The sequence below is a fragment of the Cinclus cinclus genome, chromosome 1 (assembly GCF_963662255.1).
Source record: "Cinclus cinclus chromosome 1, bCinCin1.1, whole genome shotgun sequence".
Lineage (NCBI taxonomy): Eukaryota > Metazoa > Chordata > Aves > Passeriformes > Cinclidae > Cinclus > Cinclus cinclus.
Genome location: NC_085046.1, coordinates 137,150,933 through 137,165,911, shown reverse-complemented (window position 1 = coordinate 137,165,911; position 14,979 = coordinate 137,150,933). Strand labels below are relative to the sequence as shown.

The 14,979-nt window shown below is 37.6% G+C and overlaps 1 protein-coding gene across 2 annotated transcripts in view; it reads left to right on the top strand.

Moving 5' to 3' along the window:
• The window catches only part of TRPS1 (transcriptional repressor GATA binding 1), a 169,197-nt gene that overhangs the window by 7,200 nt on the left and 147,018 nt on the right, over positions 1–14,979 (top strand). For both annotated transcript variants that reach the window (XM_062503539.1, XM_062503549.1), the window contains exon 3: positions 9,325–10,454. In XM_062503539.1, coding sequence (XP_062359523.1) covers positions 9,325–10,454 — 1,130 coding nt within the window. The remainder of the gene's footprint in view (positions 1–9,324; positions 10,455–14,979) is intronic.

Sequence of the window (14,979 nt, the reverse complement as noted above, 5' to 3'; positions counted from 1 at the left end):
TTCCTATTGTGAAAATTTTTACTCGATATGAATATTTAATCCAACAAGATTCCTTTGTCATTTTTGAAAATGTTATTTTCTGTTGAAAATCTCTTGTACTCTTTGTTCCCATTTTTCTCTTCAAAGATTTTTGGTTCATTGAGTTATAATAAATTCCATAGGATTGGGTAAAATCACTGAGCTGTTTCTGGGAGATTAACTTTCTTGCCAGTATAGATTTCAGAAAGCATTCACTATCACATCTCTGAATTCCCAGGGAATGTGTTAATCAGCTTTATAGCTTTTACCAAAATAATATTTTAAGTGAGTTCAATGGATCTTTTGCTGATGTGGCCCCCATTACTTTTTCTTCACATTTAGTTAATTGATCAATCTCTATGGGCAACTTTGTCTTGCTGGATATTTGAGCCTGTGTACGTGTTGAGCCTTTGTGGACGTGCCTAAAGCAGTAGCCTTTATACTGGATCTAAAGACTTCCCTTAAAGTAAAATTCATGTGACTAAGTTAACAGCTATGATGCTGAAAGCTATTGCCTTTGCTGCTATATGATTAAGTCTCCTTCTCTGTTTGATTTAATGACTCTTTAATGTGTATGTTAAAGTCTGAAGATAGGCAAGTTGCTGGCAAGTAGAGAGCAGGCAGTCTCTTTTCTAACCCCTAATCTTTTTATGAGTGGTAAGTGGGACAGCTTCAACAGGAAGATTGGAGAGTGGCGTCTTGCACATAGCAGCCTGTAGCTAAGGCGTAGGACATGCCCAGCAAAGGTGAAGAAGCAGACTTGGATCCCCTCTGACAGAGCAAGGAAAGGAACCCACTTTTCCTGTTTCCTGAGCAAGTGTTCAAGCCATTAGGCTATTGTGTAAAAGGGAGCGTGACCCCATTTCCTGGTGTTTTAAAAGAGAATAGTGTCCCTCAAAGAAAGGACAGAAATGTCTGCGTTCAGGTAAGGGTTTCAGATGGCATGTCCCAAGGGAGAAGGGTATTTATGCAGCCATGAATAAAGACATACTGCAGTACTCAGCAGTTCTTATGGTTGCTTCATAGTGTGTATGCTACCTCTGTGGTGCTTCCTGCTCAGCATGGCCCTGGTTCTGGAGCTCATTGGCACAGATCTACCTCCCCTTCTATTCAGCCATTAAAAAGATTGAGGCTGTACAAAACCCCCTTTTTTTTTTAATTTAGTCCTCTTGATTTTGATTGTTTCATGGTTTTAAATCTAGACAGACATATAAGAAGACAAATTTCTTAAAATGCATGGAATGATTAACACCATCATTAAGTTTGTTGCTTGTATTTGAATGCACCTGGGGGTATGGGGGAAGAAAAGGAAGAAATTACTGCATTATCTACTACCCCACAGAATAAGAGGTTGTAGACATCCAGTATTGTAAGAGTTGTCCTATACCACTCAACCTAATACTTTGTCACATGTGAATCACAGAATGATTTGAGTTGGAAGGGGCCTTAAAGCTCATCTAGTTCCAGCCCTCCTGCCATGGGCTGGAACATCTTCCAGTAGACCAGGTTGCTCAGAGGCCCATCCAATCTGGCCTTGAACGCAACCAGGGATTGGGCATCTCTGAGTGGAGCATCTGCAATTTCTCTGGGTAACCCGTTCCAGTGCCTCACTGTGTTCCTAGTGAAGAATTTCTTCCTAATATCTTATTTAAACCAATCCACTTGCAGTTTGAAGCTGTCACCCCTTGTTCTGTCACTACATACCCTTACAAAAAGTTCCTCTGTAGTATTCTTGTGGCTGTTTAGGTACTGGAAGGCTGCTATAAAGTCTCCCTAAGGCCTTCTTTTCTCCAGGCTGAACAGCCTGTCTTCATAGGAAAGGTACTTCAGCCTCCTGATTGTCTTCATGGCCTCCTCTGGACTCACTCCAATAGGTAGGTCCATGGCTGCCTTATGCTGGGAACCCCAGAGCTGGATACCCATCCCCAGATGGACTAGCTGGGGTCTCATGAGAGTGGAGTAGAGGGGGAGAACCACCTCCCTTCACATACTGGTTACATATAATATATAAATACAAGTGTGTGTATATATATATACGTATATATATATATATATATATATATATATATATATACACATATATATATATATACACACACACACATATATATATATGTATATATATATACATACATATATATACATACATATATATATATGTGTATATATATACATACATACGTATATAAAGTACATATAATGAATAAGGCTAACAACTTCTCCAGGATTTTCACAGTAACAGAAAACATTTCTGGATGTTCAGCCAGTAGGCTGCTCAGTATCCTGGAAAGTGGTAAAGTGCCCTCACAGAGTCTATAAAGCTTTTCCTGTTGTGTCCTTTATATATCACTGGTGAGTTCCATGTGTCTACATGGTGTTATGTCATGAGAAGTTTTTAGTGGTGTGGATTTCAGTGTATCAAATCTGGCATATTTTCTGTTCTCAGGTTAGACATGTGACTAGTAGTATAAAATCTAGTCCAACTAGGATTCAGCCGAATGAGAAACAGTGATTTTATTTAGTATGTTCTGCTTTTTATCGCCTGCACTTATGTTAATGATTAGATTGACTATGAAGCTGTAAAGGTAAGACTTAAAAAAAAAGTAGTTTTTTTAGGGGTACAGTTATAATCAGCAGCACTTTTCATGATAAAGGTCATTGTTTATGTTTTGGTGATTTTGGCAAAAGGACTCTTACAGCTGAAGTGAGAATTACAGATTGGAAGCCTAAACAAGTGCAGCATTTTCTTTTGTCTTATTAGCAAATCAAACCTCCTAAAAATTCTTTGTCATCCAGTGGGCTTCCTAGAAGGTGACACAGGTACATAACTGGTTGATATTAGCAAACAGAGACATGTATATGAATGAATTTAATTTTCCTTGCATGCTTAGACAAATGGATCCAAATTTAATATCGTTTGTCTCACTGACTTTGGCTCAACTGTCCATAATACAGGAATTAGATAGAAATAAACTGAACAACTATTGCTGCATATGATGTATCCTGATCTTGTGGACTAGAATGTGCAATGGTAGGTTTTGCAGCATATGTTAGAACAGAACTTGCATGAAGGTGGATGTTGCACAAGGCTCATTTCATGTCAGCCATGTTACAGACCCCCTAGGGACTTTCCTGATAACTGAAAACTATCATATGGGCATACCTGTTTATTTTGATTCCTATTTCTGGGTCATGGTCAGGCTTGGAGGCTGCCTTGCACACTTGAGAGAGCCACTCCTCAGAAGCACAGGATTCAGTCATCCCTTTTAAAAACTGACATGAAAAAAAATAATGGTGGCAGGCACAGAAATTGGTGGTGGTAAATCACGCGTATAAAGAAGTCCAAATGCATTTGCTTGTGAGCATCTATACATATATTTGCTTCTTATGCGTATATAACTGCATACACACATATTTATAAATTTGTGAAAAAACACATGGAAGAGGTATTTAACTTCTATGTTGACAATAACTGCTAATTAATGACTTGTACGATTATATGCAGTAGAAGTTCTTTATATCACTTCTATGGAGATATTTGCAAGTTTACTCTTCAGAATGAAAGACAGTGATTTACAGCATGTCAACTGCTACATAGTAAGTGCCTGGGAACATTGCCTTGCTCTGTGGCAGAAATAAGCTATTTTAGCCACCTTGCAGTGGGAAGTAGTCTGTCTATTCTAATATTAGAATATTCAGATGGACAGTTTGTGGAATAACTGATGTGATATATACTCACAGCCTTCAAAGTGAAGTTGTTTATGTGTTGATATTCCTTACCTTATTGCAGGGATATTTGGTAGTGTTTGAAGAGCTGCTATAAAAACAGTTGGTGAGACTAGTAATATTATTGCTTATATTTACAGTTATAAACTGCTAAGATAGCCTACAGAAAGAATGAGAGCTCAAAAATTAAAATTCCTGGGGAAAAAGGAAAGCAGCTAGGTTTTCTTCTGGTATAAATCGGTGTGAGCTTGCCTCTAAGCCTGTAAGTCTGTGTGAGTTTACAGTAGTCAAGGAACTGTCTGGTAATTTTATCTACAGAGAATAGAAGGAATGGTGCTTCTTTAGATACTAGTCTAGTAGCACTAGTTAGCAAATGAAAGTCTTGATTTTCTCTTTCTTTCTTTTGTTGGTTTTGCACATCTGGTCTCCTGACCTTAATTTAAGTTCTGTTATTGTTCTGTCACAGTCTTTGTTTTAAAAATACTTGTAAAATTCTAATGACACAAAAACTGTGTTGTGTTCAATGGCAACAGAATAAATCTCAAGAAGAATGCACTTACTTTGAATGAATGTGATCCAGTAGTTTGCTTTCTTGTTTTGGTAAGTACGAACAGCTCAGAAACCCAGGAGTTTGCCCTGAGTTTTTGCTTCCCTTGTGCAACATACATTTATGTACCTGTAAATTAATCACAGTAAATAGTTTTAAGAATATACTCTGAAGATTCTCCTAGTATAAAGCACAGAAAGAGAGTGAGTGAGAGGGAGTGAATTCTCCGTTGGGGAGGTTAGAGAACTGGGTGGTGTTACACAAACTTGCATGAAAGCCAGGAATCTGTTCTGGCCTGCATGACATGAAGAACTTCATAAATGTGGGATGGTTAAAATGTTCTGGATTCTATATTGCACAAAGCAAATGAAAAAATAAGAGCATTAGAAAATATTTTAGGATTAGAAGATTAAGAATAATTGCAAAGGCAGACTGGATGGCTCAGAAGATTGGTAAGGGATCTGGAGCCTTTCACCTCCTGATTAGCCAAAGATGTAACCCAGGTAAGACAAAAAAAAAAAAAAATCATTAACGTTTGATGTTCCAGTGCAGATGGATTCTAATCAGGAGTTGCAGAAGAAGCCAGGGGTCAAAGACAGCTTTACCCTGAGCATGTAATCCTTGTGGTTGAATCTCTTATGTGGATATAGTTTCTGCTGGTAGAATTTTCTGCATGAAATACATGATTACAGGAGCTGGCAGATTTTCTCTTCCTTGGTGATTTTTTTCAGTTTCTGTAAGAAGTATTTGTAAACTGCTTTGGCGTGATGGAATGTAGGATTGAATTTTGAAAAGGAGGAGGGAGAATAGGGTAGCATTTGGATCAAGAGCAAAATAAAAATCAAAACCACGTTTTTGAAAAGAAAGAAGAAAGTACGTCTCTTTTCCCAAGTCCATCTATTCTATGAAATCATTGTCTTGACTAATTAAAGTAATGTAGACATATCTGTTGGAAACATATAGTGCAATTACACAGCTTTGTTGAAGTACTTGCCAACATACTTTAGAAAGTACATCTTGAAACACTGTCAATTATCCTGTTATCTTTTCTTCTTTTTCTGGCTATTTTTGGAAATGTGTGTGGTATAACAAGAGATAGCTTAGTTAACATTAGTTAGCTATAGTATTAACACATGAGCTTCAGATTTTGACAATTTTCCTCATTAATGAATAAACTTAATGATTAAGAGTTTTGAGTTTATGGTAATCTTACTGTGAAATATATTTCAGTATAATACCAAAGTGAGACATGGCTTTGAAGGGCAACTTTTAAAGAATATCAGTGCAACCAGATCCAGCACAAGAATGGAGAACTCATTCTAATATCTGGGGTTTTTTTTCATACAGCATAATAATTAATTAGAACTCTATTGCCATAGTTGAGATGCTGCAGAAATAAGTGATAATCCCAAGGTTTCATAAGCAAATGACAGTGAAGGGAAGAATTAGATCATGTTTCCACAGTCTGAAATAGTATGTTAGGTTCTCTTTAAAAAGAGAATTGTGAAGATTAATTTTCTCCTTTGTGTGTTGAGAGAACTGTTGATCTATAGTTTCTCCTACATTTCCTCTGCAAACTGTACCTGTGTTCTTGACTGCCACTAGCTGTTTCAGCTGGCAGTTCAGACTCCAGTGCTAGAACAGAATTGTAGAATTTTAGCATTGCTTTTGTTTAGGTTCTTTTTTATGTTGGGAAGAAGTGTCTACTTAAGGAAATGTAACTCTGTTAGAACAAAGCAGGAGATTAAGTTTTGTTTGGAACAGAATGAAAAAAGGGAGTAAATACAAGAATCTATCACTTTTGATACCACACAGAAATGTGGATGTTGATTTCTATACTATGTATACCTCAATATCTATCTATCTATCTATCTATCTATCTATCTACTATCTGTCCATCCATCTATCCATCCATCTATCCATCCATCTATCCATCCATCCATCCATCCATCCATCCATCCATCCATCCATCCATCCATCTGTGCATATTCCACTTTCTCCTTCTCCTTTACTTTTCCTCTTTGTGGGGCAGATCAGAGCAGTAGATGAAGGACAGTTACATCGCCAGTGAAGAAGGTTAGTGCCTGTACATAGAGGTACAATGTGTAACTGAAAAATCTGAAAGTGAAGCTAAGACTTGAGCAAAGTGCAGGAATCCAAATAGTTCTGCAAATGTGTGGGTTTCTTCCAAATGTGGCAGGCTGAAAGCTGAAACAGATTCAGTTTATGCTGTCACTTCGAGTGCTTCTCCCAATCTCTGCATGGAAAGAAGTTTCTGTAGTAGTCTTTGAATGATGACCCTCATGGAGCTTTTCAATGGGCTTTCTTACATATGAAAAGAAGCTTTTGAGTGTAATAACATGAAAATGACCCTGAGTTACTTTTCACATACATGATGTAATGCAATGTATTACTTTGAATTGTGGCAGGTATTCAGGGAAATGCCAAACCAGTAACTGGTAATCAATTACATTTGAGTGGTGTAAAAATTGTATGTGTCTCCCACATTACAAGAACTTAACACAGGCACTGTGGGAATATTTAGTTCTACTTTATCCTCTTGTGATGCAGAGAAGGATGTATTAGCATGGAACACAAACTTGCTGTGTAGACCACTAAGCAGGATTAGCACAAGTTACAGAAATTATGTGATTTACAGTCCTCTGTAGAAAATACTAGTACTGATATGTTTTCCCAATGTTCTGAAATAAAAGTAATTAGCAATGAATAGCAGCTGGGATTATTGTCACTCAGAGTTTGTAACTGGTGTCCACAGAATATCTGCAAAATTGGTTTGTCATCTGTAACTCTGTGGCTGGACAGCTGAGAGTAATGAATGTATTTACTCATTAGAGCCACTTAAGGTAAATCACTTTGGTCAGTTTTTTGTGCATGTGTAGAACAAACATACGTATCTAATTAAATGAATGAAACCAGATCACCTTGCAACTTAGGTAATCATGCAGTGAACTGCTATTACTTTCTATTTACTGTAATTCCATCAGTGCTTCTTTAAGTTGTCTTTTGACATCACTAAGACTTTGAACATCGAAATAATGCAGTGGATGGAGACCTGAAGTGCCAGATACTGGAAAGCAGGCACAGATCCCACTGTTACCAGTTGGATGAGGCTCAGCATCGCTTTGTCTCCAATTTTGCTTGCCATAAAATAAATAAAGGGAGGTAACTCCTGCAGTACAGAAGACCTGTTAAACATCCCTTTTGCAAAGAACCTCTTCAAAACCAAGTTCATTATTTGACAGCAGAATGCGGAGCCCCAGTTAAAAGTGACAATGTTATTAAAGCTAGGTCCTAATCATTTGGCTGTCTGACTCACCATTGCCTAATGAGAAATGTTTCCTAAACAAACAGAAAGCCATTTTAAGTTTATTTAAAGAAAAGTTTTAAGCAGTGCATGGGGATTTTGCTTCCTTAAGGAAAAAAACAAACAGAAAAAAGAACAGAAGGCTGAATAGCAGCAGCTCATTATATCATGGCTTAGTATTTCACATTGCCTCACTATACATGCTCAATTCTGATGAGATGCAAAGGATAGCGTTTCATTCTCTGAGCTAAATGGCTAAAAGGCATTTATATTATATACATTTTAAAATGTTTACATTTCATGCTCTGTATATCTGAGTCTTTCCATTTGGTGTGATACTGAATGAACAGTGATCACATTATCTTTGTGGCATAGCTGTTGAGAGGGAGAAGAAAAAGAATCACACGATTTGCCTAATGCATTAGAACTGAAATCTGCAGAAATGTAGTAATGCACTTACTGGATGGGAGAATTAAAATCAAACCCTGCAAGGCTGAATTTTATATTCCCTGTAAGACATTTTCTGGTATAAAAAGTGAGAATATGTCACAAGGGAGCTTCCACCCATGTCTATACCATGTGGAGTAGACTGGATGATGGCAAAGGAGTCGATGTCTGTGGATTTTGGGAATTGTCTTCTGGAAGCTGTACACTATTTGCTACTCAGGAAAAGAAGCTGTGCAATGGTGACATTTTTGTCAAGAGATTTTTTCTTTGGCCTTGAAACCAGTTGTACAGGAGCAGCAAATCTCCCCCTGATGTCAGGGGCAGGTGTGGTGCACTCCTGGGAAGGGCAGGCCTGCCTTGCTCTGAGAACACAGGCTTTAATAACATCAGCCCTGGAAGCCTTCTTCCCTTCCTGCTGAGCATTTTGCTCAGACACCATGAGAACAGTTAAGTAGACCTACCTTATTTTTTTTGTGTGTGTAATTAGTGATGTCACGGACTTGGGTGTGGTAGTTTTCTTTGCCACATGCCATTTTTCTACTGTAGTTTTTCCATCCCTTTTTTACTAAATTGAGCTCTGTGCATGAGAGGAACAGAAGATTTCCTTGGAGAATGTCTGCAGTGAGTAATCCTTGAGAAAACTGCCTTTTGTTTGAGACATCAGCCACTATGGCTCTGTGAAAAGGCATCCTGGTGGATATTGGATACTCATGTAGGAATGATCTTTGTAAGAATTGGTCATACTCCCAACACAGCAAACTGAATTCATTATTTGAAGTTTAATTTTTGCTTGCTCGAATTTAGAAAGCAATTCTCTTTGACTGTAAAGCACAAATATGATCAAAATATCTAAGTCAAAAGACTGAGGGTCGTTTTTTTTCTTCTACATCTGGTATAAACTCCCAGGAAAGTGTTTCAAAGGGTTCAGAGCTATGGGAACTGATTATTGGATCTTCTGTCAATGACATTATTTAATCTTGTGCACGTGTGCCTCAGTCTCTGCAAATCAATATATTTTTTATTGATATGGAATATATATTCAATTATGAGAAACATTTAAAATATTAATCAACAAATGTTAAATATGTGAGGGTATATGTATGACATCTTACACAGTATGAATGAAAATGCTGGCAATGATTAATAAAAGAGGTTTATGAGTCAGTTGTTCTCTATTTCTCTTTTCCCCCCTTTCCACTCTTTGCTATTTGAATAAATAAATATACAATGGAGCTAAAATGACCTTATTCTTTATTTGCAGGTTACTTTAGGTGGAACCTTTATTGGAATTGGGCGGAAAACTCCAGATTGCCAAGGCAACACCAAGTACTTCCGCTGCAAATTCTGCAATTTCACCTACATGGGCAACTCCTCCACTGAACTAGAGCAACACTTCTTACAGACTCACCCAAACAAAATGAAAGCAGCCCTTCCCTCCTCTGATACTGGTAAAACTTCAGAGAAAAACTCCAATAAATCCAGTCCTACTCTTCGACCATGTGATTCTGGAGACTTGGGGAAGTGGCAAGACAGAATCACTGTTAAAGCAGGAGATGATACGCCAGTTGGATATTCGGTGCCCATCAAGCCAATAGATTCCTCTAGACAAAATGGTACCGATACAACCAGTTACTACTGGTGTAAATTTTGCAGTTTCAGCTGCGAATCATCCAGCTCTTTGAAACTATTAGAACATTACAGCAAACAGCATGGGGGAAGCCAGGCAGGAAGCCTTCACCCAGATCTGAATGATAAGCTTTCTAGAGGATCTGTCATTAACCAGAATGATCTAGCCAAAAATGCAGATGGGGAGTTAGTGACAAAGACAGAAAAGGGTGCGAGTGTGGCAAAAAAGAAAGACTTGAGTAGCAAAGGAGCAGAGGACAGCATGGTGACAAGCTACAACTGTCAGTTTTGTGACTTTAGGTACTCAAAGAGCCATGGCCCAGATGTAATAGTGGTGGGCCCACTTCTCCGTCACTATCAGCAGCTACACAACATTCATAAATGTACCATTAAGCACTGTCAGTTCTGTCCCCGAGGCCTCTGCAGCCCAGAAAAGCACCTTGGAGAAATTACTTATCCATTTGCTTGCAGAAAAAGTAATTGTTCCCACTGTGCTCTCTTGCTTTTGCACCTGTCTCCAGGGGTGACAGGAAGCTCTAGAGTCAAACACCAGTGCCATCAGTGCTCATTCTCCACTCCCGACGTGGACGTTCTCCTGCTCCACTATGAGAATGCACACGACGGCCAAGCGTCTGATGTCAAACCAGAAACAAACACCCTGCCAGGGGCAGAGGGGCTGCTGACGCTCAAGGAGAACAAAGAACACTCATGTACCAAATGTGACTTTACCACCCAGGTGGAAGAAGAGATTTCCCGACACTACAGGTACAGTGAAGTTTCACATGATTAATGATTGGAATCCAAACAAACAGCCCCCCCAGAGTTTCTTAATTAAATGTCACCATTCCTCAAACATTTGAGGAAACTGGAAATCAAAATAGGAATGTGTATAGATATAAATCTTTGCAGCCAGAGTCCAATCCAACATCCACTTTGTTTTGGAAAACCACCAGCTAAGTTGGTGGATTTAATTATACATTTAAACCTGTGCAAAGGAGAGGGAAATTTGGATTTGTGTGCAGATGCTGAAGTTTTAGCATATTTGAGGTTTGGTCAGCTATTTTCCACCCAGAATTTTTTAGGTATACTATAGGTACTATTTTAGTTTAGGCTCTTTCTGAGAAAGTTGGCATCTTATTCAGTCAGGGAACACAAATGGCTTTGCTTTCCAAGATGGACTGTGAACCCTTTATGCTCTGTAACAGTGCTTCAATGTACTACCTTTTTGTAGTATTTTCCATTCCCAAGTCCAGCAATGTAATGATTAGTTTAAGAGCATTCCGCTGCTGTTTTGGTGTTCGTTTCCCACTGGGAGCAGACACTTTTGTCTGTTGATGTCATTCCCCAAGATCCTTTTGCAGATGCTTATTTTCGAGTTGCTGGTTTACAGTGTCATTCTATTTATTTTAAATGCTAATGTTCCTATTTGGAGGTGGATGCAGCCAGTCTCCTGACTCAGTCTGACACAATGTCATAATAGCTGCCAACTCCCTGCTAAACTTCTTGGGCCAGTTCCTGGGCTGTTGTAAACTGGCAGTCCAGTTTGCATCAGAGGAGGAGCTGGCTCTTTGACTTTCTAAAGAGCAACAGTTATGTGCCACTTCCAAAGCGATGTTAAATATTAGAAAATCATGCTGAATATGTTAATAGTTAAGGTTAATGTGTCAACAACAACGGAAAACTTCAGTATCTATCTGATCTAAAAGATCTTTGTGTGGAAGCCAGCTAGAATGAAGACAAAAGAAGATGAATTTTCAAAGCTAAAGCTTTGTTAAAAGCTCAAGAAACTTTGCCACGTTTAATAGATTCCAAGACATCCAAAATTAACAAAGGCAGACTGGGGCATGATACTTTAATAGAGATTAAAGCTGGGGGCATCCAAATGTTGCCCAACAGAGGGCTGCATTGGCAATATATCAGGAGTCTATTTAGAAAAAAATAAAAAAAAAAAAGAGCAGATTGCTCATCTTTAATTTGGAGCTGGGGCCCACAGAGGATTCAGGTCCCAGCATGCAGTTCCCCATTTTTGATCCAAGTGGGCCTGAGGGATGTTGTGTGGATTAATTAGTTAATGTTTGTAAACTGCTTTGAAGATGAAAAGTGGTATCTAAGTTCCAAGCATTATTATAACTGCTTTGAGCCATGCTGAAGAACTCCATAGGCAGCACTTTGTCCGCTGCTGGGGCATGGCATGATCTTTTTTTAGTGGTTAAATAGCTGCAAGATTGAAATGGCTCCTTTACTGAAAGAATCCAACCTTTTATTTTGCTGCAGCTGGTAATTTAAGTTTAACAAGCATGCCGAGCTAGGATCCTTTTTCCCAAGAAAGAAGAAGCCATGACTTTCAAAATTAAGTGCTAAGTTTGAGATGGGGTAGTTGTAGCCTCTCCTTTGGGGGGCTCAGCACCCTGCAGTTCTGGCAGTAGTCACAGGGAACTGCACTTTGGAAAATCAAGAGATACACTTGAAGTATTTTAGTCTCAAATTGTTTGTCTAAGATGAGGCTATTTTGTTTAAAACACTTGAACAACATACTCTGTTAACCCCAGTCTATGACTTTATTGAGTACTGTGAGGACATTGTGTAAAGCAAAGTACAATGTCCCTATAACTGCTAACTTCTTTCCCTTTCTCTTGTAATTCCCCTTGATAATTTGAATTTTGTTTCTTTTCTACTTGTACTGCTGCTGTTTTCTCCCACTGTGCATCTCTTTTTAAATCACATAAGCTAGTTCAGTTTGTGGTAGGTGCTCTGTAATGGCGAACACCAGCAGGTTTGTTGTTTTTCTATGAATAACCTAGTTTTCACTCTATCAAACTAAAACTTTGGAGGAATTATAACTTTTATTTCAATTATTATAATCAGGCCTTTTTTTTTTAGAAGTTTGGCATATATCTGATATGTGTTTTCATTCCCTTTTTGTATTTTAGGACATAAATATAGAGATAGTTCAGATTATAAAAAGTAGAGCATCTATAAAATAGTGTTAGTTGATAGACAGAAACGTGCTAATGTAGTCAGCTCACATCCAACTGGGCTTCTCCATTTCTTAATCATATTTTGTCTCAATGCTTTTATGCCACACATTATGTACATCTGATGTATTTAAAAAGCTGTACGTGAGCATGTCTCTAAACCCTCTTCATTTATATTACAAGGAGCTGAATGGATTCTAATAGTAAACATAATACTAAACATTAATGTGGTGGAAAAAAATGTTCTGCTGTTCACATATTTAGATTTAGCCTCGATAATCTGGAGTATCAGTGTTGGCTTTAGATGCTACTTACATACTTTGATTCATGTATTTTTTGTCTGCATTATTTTCATTTTTGAGTCATATGTCTGAACAACATGTTTAATTTATTTTATTATTTATTTTGCTTCCTTTTGGCTCTACATCTATAATTCCACTATGTATTACTAGCTAAAAAATTATGTATATCCCAGTGTTATTCCTTTGCAGCCATGTATTTGCAACAGTATTAGAATTTGCAAAAGCAGCTCTTTCCAAGTTTTCTTTCTACAGAAATGTATACTTACACTTGGTGCTCATTCAGTATTTCTTGACATGATTATTTGAGAGCTGTTCAGTTAAATTTGAAGTCAATGAATCACACTGCACTTGAGTTTACTTGTATTTAAACCTCACTAAAATGTGCTTACTCAAATAAATCCCTAGAAGATTTATTGGCCTCCATTTTCCACTAATTCTGCTACTACTTATTTTCCATTATACCTCTGAGGAATCAGATACTATTAATGTTCATTGCAAAGCTTAGTTTTTTCTCAAAACTAAGTCTGGTATTTTGATGAGCTAGAGGATGCCAACACTTTTAATTTAGATAAAAATCAAACTGAGTATTTGGGCAAATTTTGCATGTTGCTTCATTTAGTCTAGAGATTATTTTCCTGCTTGTTCCAAAAGAATTAATTTTGATTATTTTTCTTTTAAATCAAACCAGCTTCATGCAGAAGTGCCTCTTTTTTATTATAATTTTGCCGAAATGTGGGAAAACGGTGTATTTTTTCAGTTTTGCAAAAGATAGAATCTTTCATGTAAAATATTATTTGACAGAAAGCATTTGATCAGTGCTAATTATAATTAAAAGTGCTATGCTGAAAAGTCCTCTAAACTTTTTTAAATCAAGGTAGGATAGTGATTCATTAAACTACAAAATATAATATGAAAATAAACTAAAGACTCAAATGAATTAAAAGCTTTGACAGTGGTGTAGAATAATTTTTCTAATAAATTATTTTGAAAATGTGCATGACAGTAGTTATGTAACGTTCTCTTTAGAAATTAATTTTGAGTTAATTAAATAATTCCTTACCTCTCAAAGATAAAGAAGGTAGGGGGGCAAAAGCCAAAGGGGTGCCTGGAGCTTGTGTCTTCTCAGCACCTGGTCTGCAGCCCAGGGATGGGGTTGTTGGGGACGGGGGCTTGGGACTGACCCTCGGACTCTCAGGCAGAAAAAGCCAGGGCAGGATCTCAGATATGCAGATTATAGAAATCTGGTGCCTTTGGGACACATCCCCCAGAGAAGAAACTCAGGGAAAAAATGTAAATTGAGGCCCACCAGCTCCGAATTTTACAGCAGAGCAGAAACCTTCACTCATTGAACAATAGCAGCAGCTATGAGGGCCTTTTCCATCCTCCTGACACCTTAATTCACTGCTCTGAACTTGCTTGCACTTGCCAATGGCTTTTGCTCTCCTTTGATTTGTCTTGCTCTCCAGTCTGACCTGTCTCCTCTCTGTTCTAACACTACACTGAATTTGCTTGCTTGCTTTGCTTGCTGTTTTTTTGTCTGAGTATTTTCCCTCCTCACAAACTTGAGTGTAGCACCCATCCCAAAAGTTCACTTTCTTACAAACCTGTTTCTTCATGAGAAATGATAGTAATTATTATATTTGTAATTAAAATAAAATATGAAAAAATGGAAATGATACAACAGCCATACCTTCTTCTAGAATATTTTCTATGCCCTAGAGCCTAGAACTGTCTTCAGGTAATTAAAAAAAAATTGCTTGTTTTGTAGAGGATGGTGTTTTGTAATACTTCAGACTAGTTAGAAGTATGTCAACAAGACTTAATTAACAACTGGCTAGTGTTGGGAGTCTTGCAGGCTGTTAGGAAGTTCAAATAAAGAACATTAAATCCATTAAAAAAACAAAACAACCATTTAATCTGTCCAACTTCAAGATTTAATGGGGGTAAATCCTTGTATCTTACAGAGCCCAATTCAAGTACTTTTCAGTGCAAATAATGATAAGATTTTTTTAA